At 40.0% G+C, this 21,207-nt stretch overlaps 3 protein-coding genes across 7 annotated transcripts in view; 2 read left to right on the top strand and 1 right to left on the bottom strand.

The window, feature by feature from the left end:
• The window catches only part of LOC106573547 (tropomyosin alpha-4 chain), a 28,880-nt gene extending 17,436 nt beyond the window's left edge, over nucleotides 1-11,444 (top strand). For 2 of the 4 annotated variants that reach the window (XM_014148680.3, XM_014148681.3), the window contains 7 exons: nucleotides 3,908-4,041; nucleotides 5,725-5,842; nucleotides 5,958-6,028; nucleotides 6,173-6,248; nucleotides 9,085-9,147; nucleotides 9,263-9,332; nucleotides 11,133-11,444. In XM_014148680.3, the coding sequence (XP_014004155.2) occupies nucleotides 3,908-4,041; nucleotides 5,725-5,842; nucleotides 5,958-6,028; nucleotides 6,173-6,248; nucleotides 9,085-9,147; nucleotides 9,263-9,332; nucleotides 11,133-11,215 (615 nt within the window). In that variant the 3' untranslated portion in view covers nucleotides 11,216-11,444. Of the gene's footprint in view, nucleotides 1-3,907; nucleotides 4,042-5,724; nucleotides 5,843-5,957; nucleotides 6,029-6,172; nucleotides 6,249-9,084; nucleotides 9,148-9,262; nucleotides 9,333-10,289; nucleotides 10,456-11,132 lie in introns of those variants that run through there. The other 2 variants (XM_014148682.3, XM_014148683.3) reach the window with 2 other exon arrangements.
• Nucleotides 11,445-12,322: 878 nt separating this feature from the next.
• On the bottom strand, nucleotides 12,323-14,503 carry LOC106573549 (small ribosomal subunit protein eS27-like). 2 transcript variants are annotated; one of them, XM_014148686.3, is made up of 4 exons: nucleotides 14,356-14,503; nucleotides 13,101-13,209; nucleotides 12,750-12,860; nucleotides 12,323-12,620 (listed from the first exon to the last, which is right to left on the bottom strand). In XM_014148686.3, the coding sequence occupies exons 1-4, from the start codon at nucleotides 14,359-14,361 to the stop codon at nucleotides 12,592-12,594; spliced, it is 255 nt and encodes an 84-aa protein (XP_014004161.1). In that variant the 5' UTR covers nucleotides 14,362-14,503; the 3' UTR covers nucleotides 12,323-12,591. The 2 variants fall into 2 exon arrangements, with proteins under 2 accessions (XP_014004161.1, XP_014004160.1); XM_014148685.3 differs by lacking the exon at nucleotides 12,323-12,620 and having other exon boundaries at nucleotides 12,682-12,860.
• A 75-nt stretch (nucleotides 14,504-14,578) lies between these two features.
• Nucleotides 14,579-20,741, top strand: LOC106573548 (ras-related protein Rab-8A). The gene is made up of 8 exons (XM_014148684.3): nucleotides 14,579-14,828; nucleotides 15,649-15,709; nucleotides 15,861-15,921; nucleotides 16,827-16,904; nucleotides 19,587-19,676; nucleotides 19,961-20,026; nucleotides 20,166-20,216; nucleotides 20,313-20,741. The coding sequence occupies exons 1-8, from the start codon at nucleotides 14,705-14,707 to the stop codon at nucleotides 20,400-20,402; spliced, it is 621 nt and encodes a 206-aa protein (XP_014004159.1). The 5' UTR covers nucleotides 14,579-14,704; the 3' UTR covers nucleotides 20,403-20,741.
• The last annotated feature ends 466 nt before the right edge of the window (nucleotides 20,742-21,207 follow it).

Genomic DNA, 21,207 nt, shown 5'->3' with positions numbered 1-21,207 from the left:
ACAGAGCACCTCCTTAGCTTGGTGTCTTTCCTTTTCCTGAATATAGTTCTCACAGATGGTTTCATTTAAGCATTTTTTTTCTCTGTGTGTGTCTCTTTGTGTGTGTCTGTGCGCCATTGTGCGTATACGCAAGTGTGTGTGTGTGTGTGTGTGTGTGTGTGTGTGTGTGTGTGTGTGTGTGTGTGTGTGTGTGTGTGTGTGTGTGTGTGTGTGTGTGTGTGTGTGTGTGTGTGTGTGTGTGTGTGTGTGTGTGTGTGATTGCTCTCTAACATCTTGTGGGCACTGCACCACAAACATTCTCTCGAGTATGTTTTACCATATAAGGTGTGTGTGTCTCAGGCAGCCAGAGAATGCTGTTTGACTATGGAAGGGCATGGCTAGGGAAAGGGAGAGAGATGGAGAGTGAGCGAGGGAGAGAAAGGGAGAGGGAAAGAGAGAGGGAGAAAGCACTCTCTTCTGACCCTGAACTGACTGAGAGAGAAAGAGGGGAGGGAGGAAGGTCAGGATGTAGTGTGGATTGGTTTCCTGTCCGTTTTCTACTTTTTTCCCCTTTAAACCTACTCCATTTCCTTTCTCTCGAATAGGGTCTTTACATTTTTGTCTAAATAACAGGAATGTGCTCATGTACTGTATAGGGTGTGACTGTAAGTTGTTATGACAGTTAGTTGGTAATTAGCTATGATATTTGCATACTTTTCTTTGTGGTACTTTTCAAGTCTCCAGAGTATTCTTTAGCGACCATCGATATGGTATGGGCCTGGTCCATAGTTCAGCTACACAGTAAAGAATCTAACAACAAAATGCTTTTCCAACCAACCCTGAGAGACTTCAGTTTTTGAATGCAAGTACCTTACATCATCATGCGTCTCGAAGAAGAATACCTGGTTCCCTCGACATGGCTGAATGAATGACCTTTCGAGCATACTATATACAGATGTAGGATCTTTATTTGAGCCAGTTTGCTATAGCAGGAAAATAATCCTGCAGCAATAGGAAATTATAATTAATTAGATTATAATTAATGGACATTTTTGTCTGAATCCTTTTAAACCTCAAATACACTAGAAGTTTTAAATTTCCTGCGTTGCAGAAAAGTTCTCCTGCAACAGGGTGATCAAATTAAGATCCTACATCTGTAGCTGGACAAGCATGCTATAAAACACACAGAGAACTGTCTGGGGGAGATTTCCCCACATGATAATCAACGTCTGATGTTAGCCATTATAAACTAGTGCCTCAACTCTATCGCTCATTGTTTTAGTGGCAAATCCGCTAGTAAAAATATTTTGATGCTGCTGATTTTTTGTCAACACAATAGCCATTCAACTGTTCAGGAAGCTATTGTAGCTCTGTTGCTAACTGTCTGCCTGTCTGTATCAGAACGTGTTTCACAGCCACATACAGACATGCATACCTAACTGACCTGCGCTCATGAATAGAATTGATGTTTGTTTATGTGTGGAGGCTTTCTCCAGACAATTGCCTCATAACTGTATCTGTTTTTTCAGGCCTCATTTCTTCAAACTGTCTGGCAGTTGATCAGATGTCCATAGAACCCCATAAAGAAGTTAGGGGATGATGTATTATCCACAATGATTCATTTTGTGGTCAGTTTATGCACCAGTCTAGAAAACGCTCATTGTCTTGTTGGATTCAACGGACTTTTAGCTGGCTGGCTGTTGATTCATCAGTCATTTAATGGACATTTCCTGCCCACCTCCACTGCCTCTCTAAGCACATGCTTCTGTATTAACTAGGGAGAGAGAAGGGGGAGGATGGGTGGTGTGTCAGTCAGGCCTGAAAGATAGATCGGGAGAAAGCAAAAGAGAGGCATAGAAAGGAGAGTGCTGACTAACCGCCAGGCCCTGAGCAGAGCAGGAAGCCATGTCTCTCCCACAGCCATCCCAGAGCAGAGCTGAAATATCCAGCCCATGAGAGAATGGAATGGCACTCACTCTGCACAAATAACTCCTAATTACCCTTTTCCTCAGTCCTCTGTTAGCGCTCTCTATGCCTCACTTTCCAAAAGTAATCCTCATCTCTATCTCTGTAGTGCTTCTCTTCCAGGCCCTAGACCTGAGGCCTAGTTGTGTATTCTGGGTCTGGACATGGTCAGCCAAGGGCAGGCCTGTGGGTGCTGTATTGAACTGTGGGAGTAGTAGTAGTAAGACCTGAGTCAGAGTTGGCTGGAGAGCTTCCATTGTATTTGTCTGAAATCTGTGTTTAAATATTAGGCCTACTCCCTGGGAGGTGGATATGCTTATGGACTGAGAGAGGAAATAAAGGTTTGATTTTCTGTTTGCTTTCTACGAACTGGATTGTTTATCAAGTAAAGAGGATCCCCAAAAAATTATATCATGTGACCCACTTATTTTGTCTAAATCAAATCAAATGGATTCCCGTGAAAGGAATCAGTAGTTCTGTTTGATGCTCATTCATCATTAAACCTACTGACCTTAAAAGACTGTGGCTTCTATCCATTTGCATGTTTCCATCTGTCTCCAATTCACTTTGTAAATTAGTTATTAATTATTTAGACACTGAATGCATGACTAATTTTACATCCAAGAACTCAGCCAAATAGATTGCCTTGGCTTGACCTTTTACTGCAGCGGGCTAAATCAGGGTCACACAGAGTGTTTCTTGGTAGTCTTAAACAAATCTACTTTGAAAGAAATGTATACACCTTACACATATGGTTATTGGCTTAAACAAATTAAGGCAACTGTACCATGTCAGACATAGATTTGAAATGTATTACATTTTGAGTTTACATCCCAATATTACACTTTATATACATCACAGAAGACTGAACTATAATAAAACCGTTTGACATAGAAACACCGGACTTTCTGTTTAATTTCAAAATTCTGAAAAATATGAATAACATTCCACCCATGAGGCCACTAGAGGGCGATTTGGTCATTTTACTGCAGGAAAGGGATCATGAAGAGGATATGGGCTCTTTGTGTATTCCCTGTTGTTGGATCCTGACACATGGTATGGGTGACTGAGGATGTCTTTAACCTCCGTATGATGGCTTCCATTACATTAACATTTACATTTGAGTCATTTAGCAACTTACAGTTCGTTAGTGCATTCATCTTAAGATAACTAGGTGGGACAACCACGTCATAGTAAGTCAATTTTTCCTCAATAAAGTAGCAATCAGCAAAGGCAGAGGTCGTAAGGGGAGGGGAAAAAAGTCAAGATCAAATGTTAGTTCACAAAAGGCATTTTTGCAGTGTGCGGTGACATGGGAGAACTTGGGAAGGTTGAACACCAGGTGGGCAGTAGCGTTCTGGATAAGTTGCAGGGGTTTAATGGAACAAGCGGGGAGCCCAGCCAACAGCAAGTTGCAGTAGTCCAGGCGGGAGATGACAAGTGCCTGGATTACGACCTAGGCCACTTCCTGTGTGAGCAAGGATTGTACTCTACGGATGTTGTAGAGCATGAACCTACATGGGCGAGTCACTGTTTTGATGTTTGCAGAGAACGACAGGGTGTTGTCCATGGTTACGCCAAAGTTCTCTGCATTCTGGAAGGGGGTCATTGACAACGCCACAATCTGGATGGAGAGGTCTTTGAGCGGGCCGGTCTTCTCCGGAATGAAGAGCAGCACCTTCTTGTCAAGGTTGAGCTTGAGGTGGTGGGCCGACATCTAAGCTGAGATATCTGCCAGGCATGCAGAGATATCTGCCAGGCATGCACCTGGGTGTCAGAAGGGAGAAGGAGAAAAGTAGTTGAGTGTCATCCGCATAGCAATGATAGGAGAGACCATGTGAGGATACCATCCAGGGAACATCCTCTTAGCAGGATATGCTTCTTTCTAGTACAACACATTACTATGTCAGTGTGACCCTGATATGTCTAACCTTTGACCTCTCATCCCCCTCTCTTCTCCCAGGCGGAGGGTGATGTGGCGGGTCTGAACCGCAGGATCCAGCTGGTGGAGGAAGAGTTGGACCGGGCCCAGGAGAGGCTGGCCACTGCGCTGCAGAAACTGGAGGAGGCCGAGAAGGCTGCGGACGAGAGCGAGAGGTCAGTACCAGCCAGCCACAGAAACAGATGTATTTATAATCTTTCACCTTTTAATTTGACCTCATATTTATATTTACAGTGCATTCAGAAAGTATTCAGATCCCTTGACTTTTTCCACATTTTGTTACGTTACAGCCTTATTCTGAAATGGATTAAATAAATATTTTTCCTCTTCAATCTACACACAATACCCCATAATGACAAAGAAAAAACAGGTTTTAGACATTTTGCAAATGTATTAAAAATAAAAAAAACTGAAATACTTTATTTACATAAGTATTCAGACACTTTGCTATGAGACTTGTAATTGAGCTTAGGTGCGTCCTCTTTCCATTGATCATCCTTCAGATGTTTTTACAACTTGTTTGGAGTCCATCTGTGGTAAATTCAATTGATTGGACATGATTTTGAAAGGCACACACCTGTCTATATAAGGTCCCACAGTAGAATATTCCTGAAGTACAACCATCTCTGCAGCACTCCACAATCAGGCCTTTATAGTAGAGTGCCCAGACGGAAGCCACTCCTCAGTAAAAGACAGATGACAGCCCACTTGGAGTTTGCCAAAAGGCACCTAAACACCCTCTGACCATGAGAAACAACATTCTCTGGTCTGATGAAACCAAGATTGAACTCTTTGGCCTGAATGCCAAGCGTCACGTCTGGAGGAAACCTGGCACCGTCCCTACGGTGAAACATGGTTGTGGCAGCGTCATGCTGTGGTGATGTTTTTCAGCGGCAGAGACTGGGATACTATTCAGGATCGAGAGAAAGATGAACGGAGCAAAGTACAGAGAGATCCTTGATGAAAACCTGCTCCAGAGCACTCAGGACCTCAGACTGTGGTGACGGTTCACCTTCCAAAAGGACACCAACCCTATGCACACAGCCAAGACCATGCAGGAGTGGCTTTGGGATAAGTCTCTGAATGTCCTTGAGTGGTCCAGGCAGAGCCCGGACTTGAACCCGATCAAACATCTCCGGAGAGACCTGAAAAGAGCTGTACAGGAACACTCCCCAGCCAATCTGCAGAGAAGAAGGGGAGAAGGTTCCCAAATACAAGTGTGCCAAGCTTGTAGTGTCATACCCAAGAAGACTCGAGACTGTAATCTCTGCCAAAGGTGCTTCAACAAAGTACTGAGTAAAGGGTCTGAAAACGTATGTAAATGTGATATTCCAGTTTGTTATTTTTAATACATTTGCTAAAATGTCTAAAAACCTGTTTTTGCTTTGTCAAGGCTGTCATTGTAAATAAGAATTTGTTCTTAACTGACTTGCCTAGTTAAATAAATTATGGGGTATTGTGTGTAGTTTGATGAGGGGAGAAAAAAAACTACTTAATTTGTTTTAGAATAAGGCTGTAATGTAACAAGATGTGGAAACAGTCAAGGGGTCTGAATACTTTCCAAATGCACTGTGTATGCCATTTTCCATTGGATAGTACCAGGCACATGCAGCTTGCTTTGACATATTTTTTATTGTTATAGGTTTTGATGCCATGTCCATTGCTAGCAAATGACCAGCCCCTTCAATAGCGTACTGAAAGCGATATTTCCCAGAAAGCCATTTTAAATGTGTTAAACCATTCAATGTGCCTCCATATTGGGTGGACTGTGTAAATGATACTTGAAATTGATTGTGTCTTGGGTGTTGCTGACATTACTATGTGTCCTGTCCTATCAGAGGCATGAAGGTGATCGAGAACCGGGCCTCCAAGGACGAGGAGAAGATGGAGATGCAGGAGATGCAGCTAAAGGAGGCCAAACACATCGCTGAGGAGGCCGACCGCAAATACGAGGAGGTGAGACTTCACATGGTCCCATAGAGTTTGTTCTGTCTGGGGTTAAATCCACTCATAGAATTATCCCTTAACCATATTAGTGGAACAGTATGAGTGTGTTATCTCTTTACCTTAGGTGGCCCGTAAGCTGGTGATCCTTGAGGGAGAACTGGAGAGAGCTGAGGAGAGGGCCGAGGTCTCAGAACTGTAAGTGCAGCACACGCCTCCTACACTAAAATAAGAGGGTAAACAAAGGTTCTTGAAATCAACATGTGAAGATCCTTCCAGTATTGTGTATGTAAGTATTGAGATGCCAAAGCCAAGTACTTTTCTTCCTTTATTCCCCGGTAGTAAATGCAGTGATCTGGAGGAGGAGTTGAAAAATGTGACCAACAACCTAAAATCCCTAGAAGCCTCATCTGAGAAGGTCAGTGTGCATACTATTACATCATACAAGTAAATACAGTCAACTACTGATGAGTGCAAACTCAGCTTAAGTGCAGTGTAGATCACCAGTCCCAATTCAAATACATTATTTTTTAACTTATTCTGGATATCTGCATGTTCTGGGTAAGTGCATCCACTTAACTTCTATGGGCTAGGTGGGACGCTAGCATCCCACCTGCGGGACACAGCCAGTGAAATATCAGGGCGGCAAATTCAAAAACAACAAAATGTCATAATTCAACTTTCTCAAACATACAACTATTTTACACCATTTTAAAGATACACTTCTCCTTGATGTAACCACATTGTCCGATTTCAAAAAGGCTTTACAGCGAAAGCAAAACATTATATTATGTTAGGAGAGTACATAGACAAAAATAATCACACAGCCATTTTCCAAGCAAGGACATGTGTCAATAAAACCCAAAACACAGCTAAATGAAGCACTAACCTTTGACGATCTTCATCAGATGACACTCCTAGGACATTATGTTACACAATACATGTATGTTTTGTTCGATAAAGTTCATATTTATATCCAGAAACGGCATTTTACATTGGCGCGTGATGTTCAGAAAATGTATTCCCACCAAAACGTCCGGTGAATGTGCACATCAATTTACAAAAATACTCATCATAAACGTTGACAAAATATATGACAATTATTTAAAGAATTATAGATAGACTACCCCTGGATGCAACCGCTGTGTCAGATTTTAAAATAGCTTTACGGAGAAAGCACATTTTTCAATATTCTGAGTACATAGCTTAGCCATCACGGCGAGCTATTCAGACACCCGCCAATTTCGGGGCAACCTAAACTCAGAATTAGTATTAGAAATATTCTCTTACCTTTGCTGATCTTCGTCAGAATGCACTCCCAGGACTGCTACTTCCACAAGAAATGTTGTTTTTGTTCCAAATAATCCATATTTATGTCCAAATACCTCCGTTTTGTTCATGCGTACAGATCACTTATCCAAAGGCATAACGCGCGAGCCAGAGACAAAAAGTCAAAATGTTCCATTACCGTACTTAGAAGCATGTCAAACGCTGTTTAAAATCAATCTTTATGGTATTTTTAACTTAAAATTGCGATAATATTCCAACCGGACAATAGCGTATTCATTCAAGGAGAAAAAGAAGGAACAGCGTGCTCGTGTGACTGCGCATATCCAATCCCTTTGTTGCCAGGCAGTTCACTCAGAAACTGAGCTCCTATTATCTGCCCAGTGACAGGAGAATGCTCAAACCACTTTCTGAAGGCTTTAGACAGCAAATGGAAGCCTTAGGAAGTGCAACGTAACCCCACGGATACTGTAGTTTCGAAAGGGACTAGAAAGAAGAACTACAATTTTCAGATCCTCCACTTCCTGGTTGACTTTTTTCAGGTTTTTGCCTGCCATATGAGTTCTGTTTATACTCACAAACATTCAAACAGTTTTAGAAAGTTCAGAGTGTTTTCTGTCCAAATCTACTAATAATATGCATATTCTAGTTTCTGGGCCAGAGTAGTAACCTGTTTAAATTGGGTACGTTTTTCATCCGGCTGTGAAAATACTGCCCCCTAGCCCAGACAGGTTAAGTCAGTCCCAAATCATTAGTTGACTATACATGGAAGACATGAAAGCAGAGTTGTTTTGAGTATAATCACCACCTGACGCACTTTTGTCTTCAAAGACATCTGAACAAAGATCCTGGTGTCACCTGACAAATTGGATGTTGATTTCTTTATGATAATGTTGATGGAACAGGAAGGTGTAATAGCCCTGGACCAAAACAGACCTTTCTTTGCATTCCTACCTAGCCAGTTTAGTGCCAGTCACGCCACATGAATCTCCCTCAGCAACTTAAGCAGTTGCCCGGTGCTGATTAAATCACTGCCCTTCTGGTTTGCATCACAGCACGATGTGTTCCTTATACCCATGCTAACACACAGCCAGTTTATCACACCTGAAGAGTTGTATTTAGGGTTACAAAGCTACCGGTAATTTACAAAAGTTACCAAAATCTTCAGTAATTTTGGTAATTAACAGAAAATATATCACTCTATTGTAATTTTGGTAATTTATACTTGAATAACTTAAAACATGTTTTATTCATATGGTATTCATTTTTTATATGTGTCCATATTGTCCATGAGTTTCTTATTAGATAGACCATGTGGTTCAAGAGAAAATTGCCAAATTAAAGAAAAAAGCATCTAATCAACACTGGCATTATTTTCTATTAATTCTGCAACTCTTCCAACTATTGACTTTCTTCACAACTGTCACCAGTTTGACGCCAAAACATTAGCAAATACATATTGACATAGTAAAATAAAAAAAAGATGAAGGATATTTCATGTTGAAACCCTCATATTAAACACCAATGGTATTCACGAAGTTGGTTTACATTTAGGATAATCTTTTACAGCTTTGTCATTCTATTTTTTATTTTTAAATCATCTTATTTAATTATTTAATATATTTTACATGTGATGAGGCCATACAGAGCTAAGAGATTATTACAGACACCTGTGATAATCTGAAGTACCCAAAAGGGCCACTAAATATTTGTGATAAAATCATTGAAATATACCAAAATGTTGGTAGTTTACTTATAAACTTAGGTTTCCAGTAATATACCCTCCCTTTGCAACCCTAGTTGTATTACAGCGAAGCATGGTTGAAAAACAGTGCTGCAAGATCATCGCTCTCTATGCACTTTCATGTCTGTCTGTTTCTGTATGTGTTTCGGTCTCTGAGATGAATGGTCTGACATGTTCAAGATTTGAGCTTGCCTGGAACAGACTTTGTCTTGTATTTTGACAGTACTCAGAAAAAGAGGACAAGTATGAGGAGGAGATCAAGGTTCTTAGTGACAAGCTGAAGGAGGTAAGCAGCTGCTGGCATCTTATTTGATTCTTAGTTCATACAGTAGTAAGCCAATTTGCTCCATGTCAAAAATGGCGTCCTGTTCTGACACCCCCCTCCCTCTTTTTTCCCCCAGGCTGAGACTCGTGCAGAGTTTGCAGAGAGGACAGTGGCCAAACTGGAAAAGTTCATTGATGACCTGGAAGGTATGAGTGCTAAAAACGCTGTTGCAAACTGCTCTATGGCATTTCAATAGAAGAGAAAGTAAACGTACCTTAGTGTGGAGAGAAAGTTCCTGTAAATTAGACATATTTTATTGCAGAAGATTAAACTATTTATTTTGAAAATAACAGTTTTATCATTGTTCTCAGTTGCATCTCAGACTTATAAAGCTGAGTTGCTCAAATAAGAACATTCCATGTCAGTAAATTAGTAAAGATTTCGAGCTTGTTCCGTATTCCCCATTGTATGTAATTTCCTAGGTCAAGAGGTCTGGATATTTAATCATCTCCCTGAGCATTGAAACAACATCTTATTATGCACAGTTTCACATTGACACGGTCCCAGCAAAAAAAATAAAAAATTCAACTAGCTGGAAATATTTCTCTGGAAGAAAGGATACCCTGCCAAACGTATGGAAACTTCTCCGACAAGCAAATAAAACACACTGCCTTGGTATCCAGTGTAAAAAAATATGTAGGCACATTTTCTACTATCCAAAGAACACCTATTTTGGTGTCTGATGTCTGCACTAAGAACAGAGTGCTCAAATTCCTTTTAGATCAGCATTTTTGGTCCTAGAGCCAAATGAAATGGGTTTACCGGTATGAAGTACTTTTATGGAAACCTTGATATAGGCTTAAATGCTTAAGGTAGTCATCTCTTGCCCCCCCCCCCCCCCCCCCCCCCCCCCAAAAAAAAAGATTTGCAACATATTTCAATTTTAGAATGCTCACAGGTAGACTAAGATATATCTTATCTTTCTGGCATATTCTCTTCTTTCATTTTTATACTGTATTGCATCCACTGACCTGTCCTCTTTCTCTTCCCTCTCTTTTTGCCACAATTTCCTTTTTGATTCCCTGTCCTGTCCTCCACATCTCTCGGCTGCTGCTTTCCTTGTGCCTTACCTGTGCTACTTCCTGCTGCCCTTTGACCTCCAGATGAACTTTACGCTCAGAAGCTGAAGTACAAGGCTATCAGCGAGGAGCTGGATCATGCCTTCAATGACATGACCTCCTTGTAGACATTTCTTTCTGCCGGCCTCCTGCTGCCTGTCTCCTGCTGCCTCCGGGGTGTCTGTCCTCTCACCCTTCCCACTTTAGGCTATTGTGTCCTGGGGTTAGCCTCCTGAAATACCCTTTCTCCTTTTCTGTGCCTTCTGTCCATCTCACTGTGTAATGAAACTCATTAAAAGCTAACTATCTCAACTATCCTTTCTTCTTTAATTAAATATTTCTGATATTACAATCTTTATAATGTGATAAACAACTGTTTTAAGAAGGTGAGAATTTATGGAGTGTGGCATGCATTCACACTGAGTGTCCCTCACATCCTTTTTACATAACATTTGTCGCACAACTCCATACATTACTGTCATCAGTTTTATATATGCAAATCTGCCTTTTGTTTTGGGTAGTGTTCTTTAGTGTGGTTGTGTTTTGCATATGGAACATCTTAACACGACCACAGCAGTTACAGTATGTAAAATCAATCAATCAATGAAATGTATTTATAAAGCCCTTTTTATATCAGCTGATGTCACAAAGTGATATACAGAAACCCAGCCTAAAACCCTAAACAGCAAGAAATGCAGATGTAGAAGCACCGTGGCTAGGAAGCAGCTGTTGTACATCCTGTATAGGAATGGCTTTGGATTCTGTGTAGAATATTGTTTACCAAACCTAAGGAAAATTAATTCATATTAATCAACTTTATGATGGTCCTGTCATGTGTGGTTTCATTCAATATTTCTTCAATATGTCTTTATTTTATTTATTTTTTAGAAAAATTAGCAGGTGCCAAAGAAGAGAACCTGGGAATGCATCAAGTCCTGGATCAAACACTGCAAGAGCTCAACAGCTTATAAAGATGATGATGATGATGAGGAAGATGGAGAGGATAAAAGTCTTGCAACATTCCATAAATATTACATTTCATTTCACATTTTGAGCTGTAAAGTCTTATTCCCAGCGAAAGGGGATTAACTTTACTTGTACCCTTAGTTTTTTCAAACAAATGAGTCAAGAATAGAAAAACGACAACTCATATTTGAAATGTGCACTCAAAAGCATGTTTTGAAATAGGTTATGTTATATGTATGGCCTTCATTTATGTATGATTCATGAGCTCCACCTAGTTATTTTTCAAACAGTTGACAGGAATCAGCTTTTACCAACTGACATGGTAATTTAGTGCATGCACAATGTATGTGAACATATCCACAGGTTGGACTGTGCCTTTTAATAATGAGCCAATATTCTACCTTTGGTGTATATGTGTGTGTGTTATCATGGTCATTGAGACTAGAGGAAGACTCATGGAAAGGATGGTGAACATGTCTGTGGTGCTACTGGTGGTGCTAAAATACTGTGACTATCATTCAGGTGGAGGGATTGCCAAAGCGGGGGGGGGAAAAAACAGAATTGTTTTTAATGTGAAAAGAGCATCATATACAAATCTTTCAAGGAACTACAACCCCTCTTCTGACCTAACCTATTATCTGTATGGTCTTAAAGTGCCGCCATATGCTGACATGCAGCTTCATAGCACCTCCTTTCCACTATGGCCTGACACGCCTGCCACTATCCCAGCTCTGCATTTGACTGCTTAGCCTAGGTGTAAAATCATAATCCTGGTATTATATTGTGGTGGTAGCATATTTAGTAAAAGTGAAACTGAAAAAAAGCACCACTGGGGCCTCAATCAAGGTTATAAAACATGGATACTTATTGTATATAGTAGAATAATGTTAGTTATTGATGTATTGCTCCAGTTTTACAAAAGTTTCAGTTAGGGGCACTCTTGAAACCAAATAATACACAAACCAGAGAAGGTGAACCGTCAAAAGGTTTTATTGCTGTCTGTGAAGGTAATCAATCAAGGCTTCTCATCCTTACTTGACTGAGTCTGTGTTGAAATGTTTCATTCACTTTTCCCGCTTTCAGTCTAATAAATTTTTACACAACAACCTGGCTCAAGAGATTATTTAATTTATTATTTAGTAAGAAAAATAGAAATGTCAAACACAGAGACAAACCACTTCAGCATACAGTATATTATACCTATTCATTACGAAAAGGCATATTGTAGCTGAACAATATTGTAATCTTTATCATAAGGACAAAACACTGTCAATCAGCTCAACTGAATAATCCCCATTCAATATAATTTAATATTTTACGAAACATCCATGGTCCACAATTTACAACTATCACAGTTGATAGCTCACTACTGAAATCTCACTCAGCGTTGCTTTCTTCTGAAGGAGCAGCCTGTATAGGGGTGAGAAGGAGACTGGTAAAGTCAAAAATCAGTAGATATTCGATAGAGCTCTACACTGATATGGGCCTATGCTACTGTATAAGTTCTTGAGCAATGTGATTGTACAACAGTCTTCTTACCCTCCGTGAGGCGGCATTTCCCCCCTCTGGGCTGGCACAGGACGAAGGAGCAGCCGCCACAGGGCACCACTCTCTGGGCATGACTGAACACTGTGGTGATCCTGTAGCAGCCTGGAATAAAATTGAAATAAATGTTTTCTGTAACCTTGTTTTTTTTCTTTAATAAGCCTTTGTAAATGCTTTATTTATTTTCATGCTTTATATTTTTTTGTTGTAAATGATTATAATTCTTATAGATCGGGAAATGGGAAAGCTAATTTAATAATAGTGTGACCACTACATGTAAATAGTTTATCAATGCAAAAAGTTGCAACTTGGGCAGTTGATGTAAGCTACATCCTTAATACTCACCAGGGCATTTTACATCCATGAAGTAGGAGTTGGGACTCTGAACCAGCCTCTTCTTCTTGTGTCTTTGCCTCTCAGCCTCCAAAGTAGGGTGCATTAGGTCCTTAGTGAGCTGCAATATGGATTAATGTATAAAACATATTTGTTTTCACAGCTCACACCATTAGAACCATTAAAAAAGATAAAACCATATGAAAGGGGAAATAAGTCAAGGGCACCCTCTCATGTCTGATACAAGAACTGCAGCAGAACTATTTCTGAGGCATGCCCAGACATGTATTCCATTCCCAGAACAGGCACCACTATTTTATATTTGCTAAATGGTCATGTTTTAAACCAAACCATAGTCTTCATAATTTATTGCTGAACTTGACTGAATCATTAGCTAGTGCTGAGCGATTAACCGACAGTTTTTTTCTGGTTATTAGCAACGTCGGTCAATTACTTTAATTCCATTTAGCCCGGTTTTAGTGGGTGGGCGTATAATGCGAAGGTCTAGCAACCCAAAGGTTGCGAGTTCAAATCTCATCACGGACAACTTTAGCATTTTCGCTAATTTACAACTACTTACTACTTTTTTTATCTACTTTATAACTACTTAGCATGTCTGCTATCCCTTCCCCTAACCCTTTAACCTAACTTATAAACTTAACCTTAAGCCTAACACCAAGCCTAGCTAACGTTAGCCACCTAGCTAGAATTCATAACAGATTAATACGAAATTCTTTGAAACCAGGATGCCACCGTCTGACTGTTACTGCCTAAGCAGAGAAAATATTATTAGGATATTAAAACGAATAAGCTCATCAAATAAAAAGTAATATACACACCGGAAATATTGTATTATTTCATAGTAATTTCTTATTTTATATTGATATCTACCCCATGTGGAACTGAGAGACAAAGCAATATTTTCAATATTTTGACAAATTAATGTTTACTACTTTTGACTTTGGAATTTCCATTAAAAAGCTCTAAAATCATTGTAATGCTATTATTTCATAATGCATTTCATGTATAAAAAAAAGATCAAAATCGAAAACCATGATTATTTTTTTAAATAATCGAACTGAAACCGAAGCAACCTCAAAAAGTACTAATAACTTAGCACTATTAGCTACTGACTTAAATGTTCATGGTAAAAACAAGACCTCCAATAAACATGTACACGTTGTACAGTATTTGACTGGCTATTCCAAAGATGTCAACACAATACGTGTGGCTATACTTCTCGCATGAGCAAAGAAAAACCACTTACCGCCATTGCTTCTCTTGGTTATTGTTATTTCACTCACTGGCACTGTACTTTCAACTTTGATTAGAATATTACAGCACTCCTTGCAGACTGATATCGTTGTTGTTAAAATGAGAAGATAATGGTGGGATCACATTTTAATGGGTGGGACCACATTTTAATGGGTGGGACATTGACTTCAAGAGCACAATCAGCTGACGCTACCATTTTGATTGACAGCCGGTAATTCACGGATCCAGAGCAGTCAAGAGTGAAATGTTGTTTGTCCAATCACTGGTCCAGTAAATCGAGCAAAGCAGTAACGTATCTCTTTGCACAACTGCCAGGCGGGATTTCCGCAATTGCTAATAATATGGCGAAGACTTACGATTACTTGTTTAAACTACTGTTAATCGGCGATTCTGGCGTCGGAAAGACGTGTGTGTTGTTCAGGTTTTCAGAAGATGCCTTCAACTCAACATTTATCTCCACAATAGGTATGTAAATTTCGTACGTTTTCTGGTTAGAAAAGTTCTGCCGGAGGACGGGTAGCTAGTTAGCAGCAATGCTAGTGTGCGCCCATCCTGTCATGCTAACGCTAGTTAGCTAGCTATCTTATTTGGTTAGCATTCAGGACTAGCTTGCTAGTTAACTTAACCGGCTTTTCACACTGCTCGCTTGGCAATAAAACCAACACTTCAGCATCCCCAGCATACCTCAAATTTATATTTTCATGAGATTTTAGCAGGCGACGTCACCGGACTCCTTAGTTAACGAACGTTAGCTGTCAAGTGAGCAAGAACAAGCTTACTCTGACTCATTAGATAGCTTAGCTAGCTAACGTTAGATAACAGTGAAGTTCACTTCCCAACAAGCAATACATGAAAGAGTTTGCTAGTTCAAACCAGTCACTGTAACATTACAGAAAGGTAAGTTTTAGTAGCTACATGTTGGGGAGGTCTTCCCTGAAGTTATGCAGCCATTTACATTAGACAAGCCATCTCTCAAATTGAAGTTGTGCACTTCCTGTGTGTGGCCTGCAGCATCATCTAAAAAGATGGGCCTCCCTAGCCAGAACTCTCTGGACATGATATAATCCAAATAATTACTAGCTATCCTTCAAGCAAATGTTGAATGCAGTCTGGTTTTGCCACTTGTGCATAAACAGTGCTGTAGGCCTACAAAATACATCAAACTCAAATGGTTGTGTTTCAATGATCCTTTGTCGTTTGGAGCGCAGTGGTTAGACAATAGTGAAATAAAATTTAAGTGGGTGGAAGTGCAAGAATTGTCTCACTTTTGCTTTTCCTCTTTCAGGTATTGACTTTAAAATTAGAACTGTAGAACTAGATGGTAAGAAGATCAAGCTACAGATATGGTAAGACAGCCCTTTGACTTCACAGAATGTCTCTGAAATTATGTCTTGAAAAAGTGCACCTTGGGAATGATCACAATTGGCCTATAATTCTACAAGTGGGTTAAAATCAGGGATGGGAAGTAAAGGATCTCATTGTGTTGTTCTCTCCCAGGGACACAGCTGGCCAGGAGCGGTTTCGAACAATCACAACGGCATACTACAGAGGAGCCATGGTCAGTCGCTTTACTTTACTATGTCCCTCTCACAATTTTGCAAATGTACTACAAAGCACATGCCTACATGAGAATCAGTAAGATACTTGAGTAAAAGTAAAGATAATGACTCAAGTAAAAGTGAAAGTCACCCAGTAAAATACTACTTTGGTAAAAGTCTAAACGTTTCTGGTTTTAAATGTACTTAAGTATCAAAAGTAAATGTAATCGCTAAAATATACTTAAGTATCAAAAGTAAAAGTATTAATAATTTCAAATTCCTTATATTAAGCAAACCAGATTGCACGATTATCTTGATTATTATTTATTTATGGATAGCCTGGACACATTTCAACACTCAGACATAATTTACAAACAAAGCATTTGTGTTTAGTGAATCAGCCAGATCAGAGGCAGTAGGGATGACGAGGGATGTTCTCTTGATAAGTGCATGAATTAGACAATTTTCCTATCGTGCTAAGCATTCAAAATGTAACTAGTACTTTTGGGTGCCAGGGAAAATGTAAAAAGTACATTACTTTCTTTCGGAATGTAGTGGAGTAAAAGTTGTCAAATAAATAAAGTACAGTTACTCCAAAAAAAGACTTATGTAGTACTTTACTGTTTTTACTTAATCACTTTACACCGCTGATGAGAATATAGTTTAGAATCTAAAAATAAATCCATATTCAGAGACATTAATAGTGATTAATTTGTTAGGCCTAGATTGCACACTAGTTTGAGTCCCTCCCTTTATTTTTGTAAATTAAGCACTACATACCTGAGATCATTCATGTTCAGGCCCTTCATAACAATTAGCTTTTTACTCAAGTGTACAAGTCTCAAGTTTAACAGGATGTTAGTATCTGACATCGATTGTTAAAGTGGTTGTTGTTTACCAAGTCTGTTTTTGTTTTTCTCCCCAGGGCATCATGTTGGTCTATGACATCACCAATGAGAAGTCATTTGACAACATCAAAAACTGGATAAGAAATATAGAGGAGGTAATTATCAGAAATTATAGTAGTTTGGTTCCTGGATGCTTATTGGCTGAAACGGCATCTTATTTCACGTGGTGCCTAAGAACAGCCCTTAGCCATGGTAGTGTTTCCACTACAGTCAAAATATGGAACAAGAGAAAAAATATTTCTGCAGAGGCGCACTTTAAAGATGCTAGAACAGTCCACATTTGCTTTTTCCCTGCAAAGAAAACGAGTAATTACTAGAAAAAAACAGACAACCCCATAGTAAAATAGTTTATCAATTTTACCTAGTCAGCTTGTTATGCATTCTATGCTAGATAAATATTTCTCTCAAGGTGCATTCGAGTTGCGATTGCCATAGGGAGGGAAACATGCATTCTGACAAGCAATCAATGCACAACAATTCATAACGCAATCGTGGGTAAACAGCAGTTTTAATGGTCTTTAGTTGAGCAAGGGTAGTGTCAGCCGGGGAAAGAATTGTGACATGCAGTGGTTTCTGTGAGAATTACGATATTATCACAATACTTTGGTGCCGATACAATAAGTATTGCGATTCGAAACTGATTTTATCGTGATTCGACGTTCCAAACATATTGCTCACCATATGTCTGCTGCAGAGGGACAAGGGACAGACGTGAAAAAACAAGTTTTGATCAGTCATGTAAGTACTGAAAATAAATTGGCTCCCTATTTAAAAACATGGAGAACAAGCTATGAAGGAATAATACTGGAGTTTTGGTGCAGGTACAGCCAACTAGCGCAGAAATAGTATTGCGACGTTGTCCAAACTATACAATATATTGTCAAATATAATATACCGATATGTAACTATCAATTATTTTCCTCTATCACTAATATCTAATAATATGGACAAATGCATAGGCTATATGAATGGTTCAATATGTTAAAATAATTGTAACACCATATTTTTACCGATATGTTATTGGGACCATTCCTGGAGGTGGAAATTATATTTGAGAGGGTGTCAGAATGATTTTATTTCCATTCATTTTGGAGTAGAATGTCCTTTAAAAAAAAAAAAAAAACTTGCCAGAGCTGAGCTTCTCAGTCATTCTACATAAAAATGATCCAATGAGGACCCCGGAATCCATTAACTCCCACTGCTACAAAACACTGCCATGGTATTTTGGCCATTTATAAACTGGGTGGTTCGATCCCTGAATGCTGATTGGCTGACCGCCGTGGTATATCCGTAAACCACGGGTATGACAAAACATTTATTTTTACTACTCTAATTACGTTGTTAACCAGTTTATAATAACAATACGCCACCTCGGGGGTATATGGCCAATACCTGCTAAGTATTCAGACCCTTTGCTATGAGACTCAAAATTGACATCAGGTGCATTGATCATCCTTGATTGGAGTCCATCTGTGGTAAATTCAATTGATTTGACATGATTTGGAAAGGCACACCCCTGTCTATATAAGGTCCCACAGTTGACAGTGCATGTCAGAGAAAAAACCAAGCCATGAGGTTGAAGGAATTTCCCGTAGAGCTCCGAGACAGGATTGTGTCGAGGCACAGATCTGGGGAAGGGTACCAAAAAATGTCTGCAGCATTGAAGGTCCCCAAGAACCCAGTGGCCTCCATCAATCTTAAATGGAAGAAGTTTGGAACCAGCAAAACTGCCTAGAGCTGGCCACCCAGCCAAACTGAGCAATCGGGGGAGAAGGGCTTTGGTCAGGGAGGTGACCAAGAACCCGATGCTCACTCTGACAGAGCTCCAGAGTTCCTCTGTGGAGATGGTTGTCCTTCTGGAAGGTTCTCCCATCTCTGCAGCACTCCACCAATCAGGCCTTTTATGTAGTGGCCAGGCAAAAAGCAACTCTTCAGTAAAAGGAACCTAAAGGACTCTCAGACCATGAGAAACACGGTATTCTGGTCTGATGAAAGCAAGATTGAACTATTTGCCTGAATGCCAAGCATCACATTTGGAGGAAACCAGGCACCATCCCTACAGTGAAGCATGGTGGTGGCAGCATCATGCTGTGGGGATGTTTTTCAGCGGCAGGGACTGGGAGACTAGTCAGGATCGAGTGAAAGATAAACGGAGCGCTCAGGACCTCAGACTGGGGCGAAGGTTCACCTTCGAACAGGACAACTACCCTAAGCAGACAGCCAAGAAAACGCAGGAGTGGTTTCAGGACAAGTCTCTGAATGTCCTTGAGTGGACCAGCCAGAGCCCGGACTTGAACCTGATCTAACATCTCTGGAGAGACCTGAAAATAGCTGTTCAGCAATGCTCCCCATCCAACCTGACAGAGCTTGAGAGCATCTGCAGAGAAGAATGGGAGAAACTCCCCAAATACAGGTGTGCCAAGCTTGTAGCGTCATACCCAAGAAGACTCGAGGCAGTAATTGCCGCCGAAGGTGCTTCAACAAAGTTCTGAGTAAAGGGTCTGAATACTCACGTAAATGTGATATTTCAGTTTATTTTTTAATAAATTTGCTAAAATGTCTAAACCTGTTCTTGCTTTGTCATTATGGGGTCTTGTGTGTAGATTGAGGGGAATAAAAAAAAAAAAACTCTTTTAGAATAAGGCTGTAACGTAAGGCAATGTGTACAAAGTCAAGGGGTCAATACTTTCCGAATGCACGGTATGTCTTTGAAGTCTGTACGTTTTACTGAAAGTAGCAATTACATTGCATGATCAATCTTCTGTCTTCCTGTCCAGCATGCCTCTGCTGACGTGGAGAAGATGGTTCTGGGAAACAAGTGTGATGTCAATGACAAGCGACAGGTGTCCAAAGACAGAGGGGAGCAGGTGGGTGATCATCACCGATCAGGAAATGAGATATCAAATTACCTGACTGAAATCCAAGTGTCTATACAGTAGATGTTTTGTGCTACTGCCCATGTTTGCTGAGTGACAGTTGTCCAAAGACACATGTGAGAAGGTGGGGGATCAGTAAATGTTATGTAGGCTATTATCAATAGTTATAATCAAGGACTCACATCTTGAGTATCTACAGATGTGGACTTGTGATTGAGCTGCTGTCAATGTTCACTGAGTATATGTTGTGCGTCCCTTTTATTGACCTTTGGCAGTTGTCGTTGGAGTACGGTATCAAGTTTATGGAGACCAGTGCAAAGGCCAATATCAACGTGGAGAATGTGAGTTCACTAATTCTCAGCAGTTAAAAAAACAATGGCTGTACAGTAATTGTTGTTCTGTTAGGTTGAAAGAGACTGCACGTTGTTTTGTCTCTTTGATCTTAATTTGTCCTGTCTTTTTTTCCCCTTGAAATTTCAGGCATTTATGACCCTTGCCAGAGACATCAAGGCAAAAATGGACAAGAAACTGGTAAGTGTGTGTGTGTGTGTGTGTGTTATGTGCAAATCTATTTTCGATTGGGTATTGTGTGTGTTCTGACTTACTGTGTGTGTGTGTGTGTTCCAGGAGGGCAACAATCCTCAGGGCAGCAGTCATGGTGTGAAGATCACAGAACAGCCCAAGAAGAGCAGTTTCTTCCGCTGCACCCTCCTGTGAGGTCAACGATCTTATCATTGTCCACAGCTGGACAGAACTGGACTGGGCTTGCTCAGAGCTTTCCTCTTTCGCCCTGTTGTCATCCCTATCATTCCCGAAATCCCAGACCTCTTTGGGCTTTGAGTTTTTTTCTGCTTCACTATGTGCCCCCAGTTTACAAACGGTAGCTTTCATTGGTCAGGAGGATAAATCAGTGTTGTTGGATGGACGTTAGATTGAGATCTCTATACCAGGCACTCTTCTGTACCATCATGCTCTTATATCGTCTCTCGTAATTACACTTAGGTTTCTGCTCACCCTCTCCTCTCTCTCTGTTCTCTGCAACAATTGTCACAAATACTGTATGTTGCTCTGTGGTTGCACTGCTGCCAAAGTTGATCCTTAGTGAGGTTTTGTCTCAACATGGATTGACCTTATCCTTAAAAAGCAGTGGCTTAATTCCATGATAAGACTAGTTAACCATCATACATCTGACATCTTCTGTGAGATTGTTGACTGTGTCATCTAGCTACTATGGAAATTTATTCCAAATGTGTCATCTATGCATCCGTTTTTCCTTTCTCAAATTAGTGATTATCTGTATTCTACCTTAAATCCCCTTTTGCCATCCAACAAATAACAGACAAGAAAGCCACTTATTTCCTTAAGATAATACTTTAGATAATATAATACAGTTCTGGAGTGTGTCTTACAATGTTAACAGTAAAGACATACCATCTTAACGACATACCTGAAAATGTGCATCTGTGTTCAGCATTTACCATTATGCAGTTCAGATCATTTTTATGCACAAGGGTTGCAATGA

Source organism: Salmo salar, chromosome 16, assembly GCF_965601325.2.
Source record: "Salmo salar chromosome 16, fSalSal1, whole genome shotgun sequence".
NCBI lineage: Eukaryota > Metazoa > Chordata > Actinopteri > Salmoniformes > Salmonidae > Salmo > Salmo salar.
Note: the sequence above shows the minus strand (reverse complement) of the source record. Positions and strands in the feature narration are given on the sequence as shown.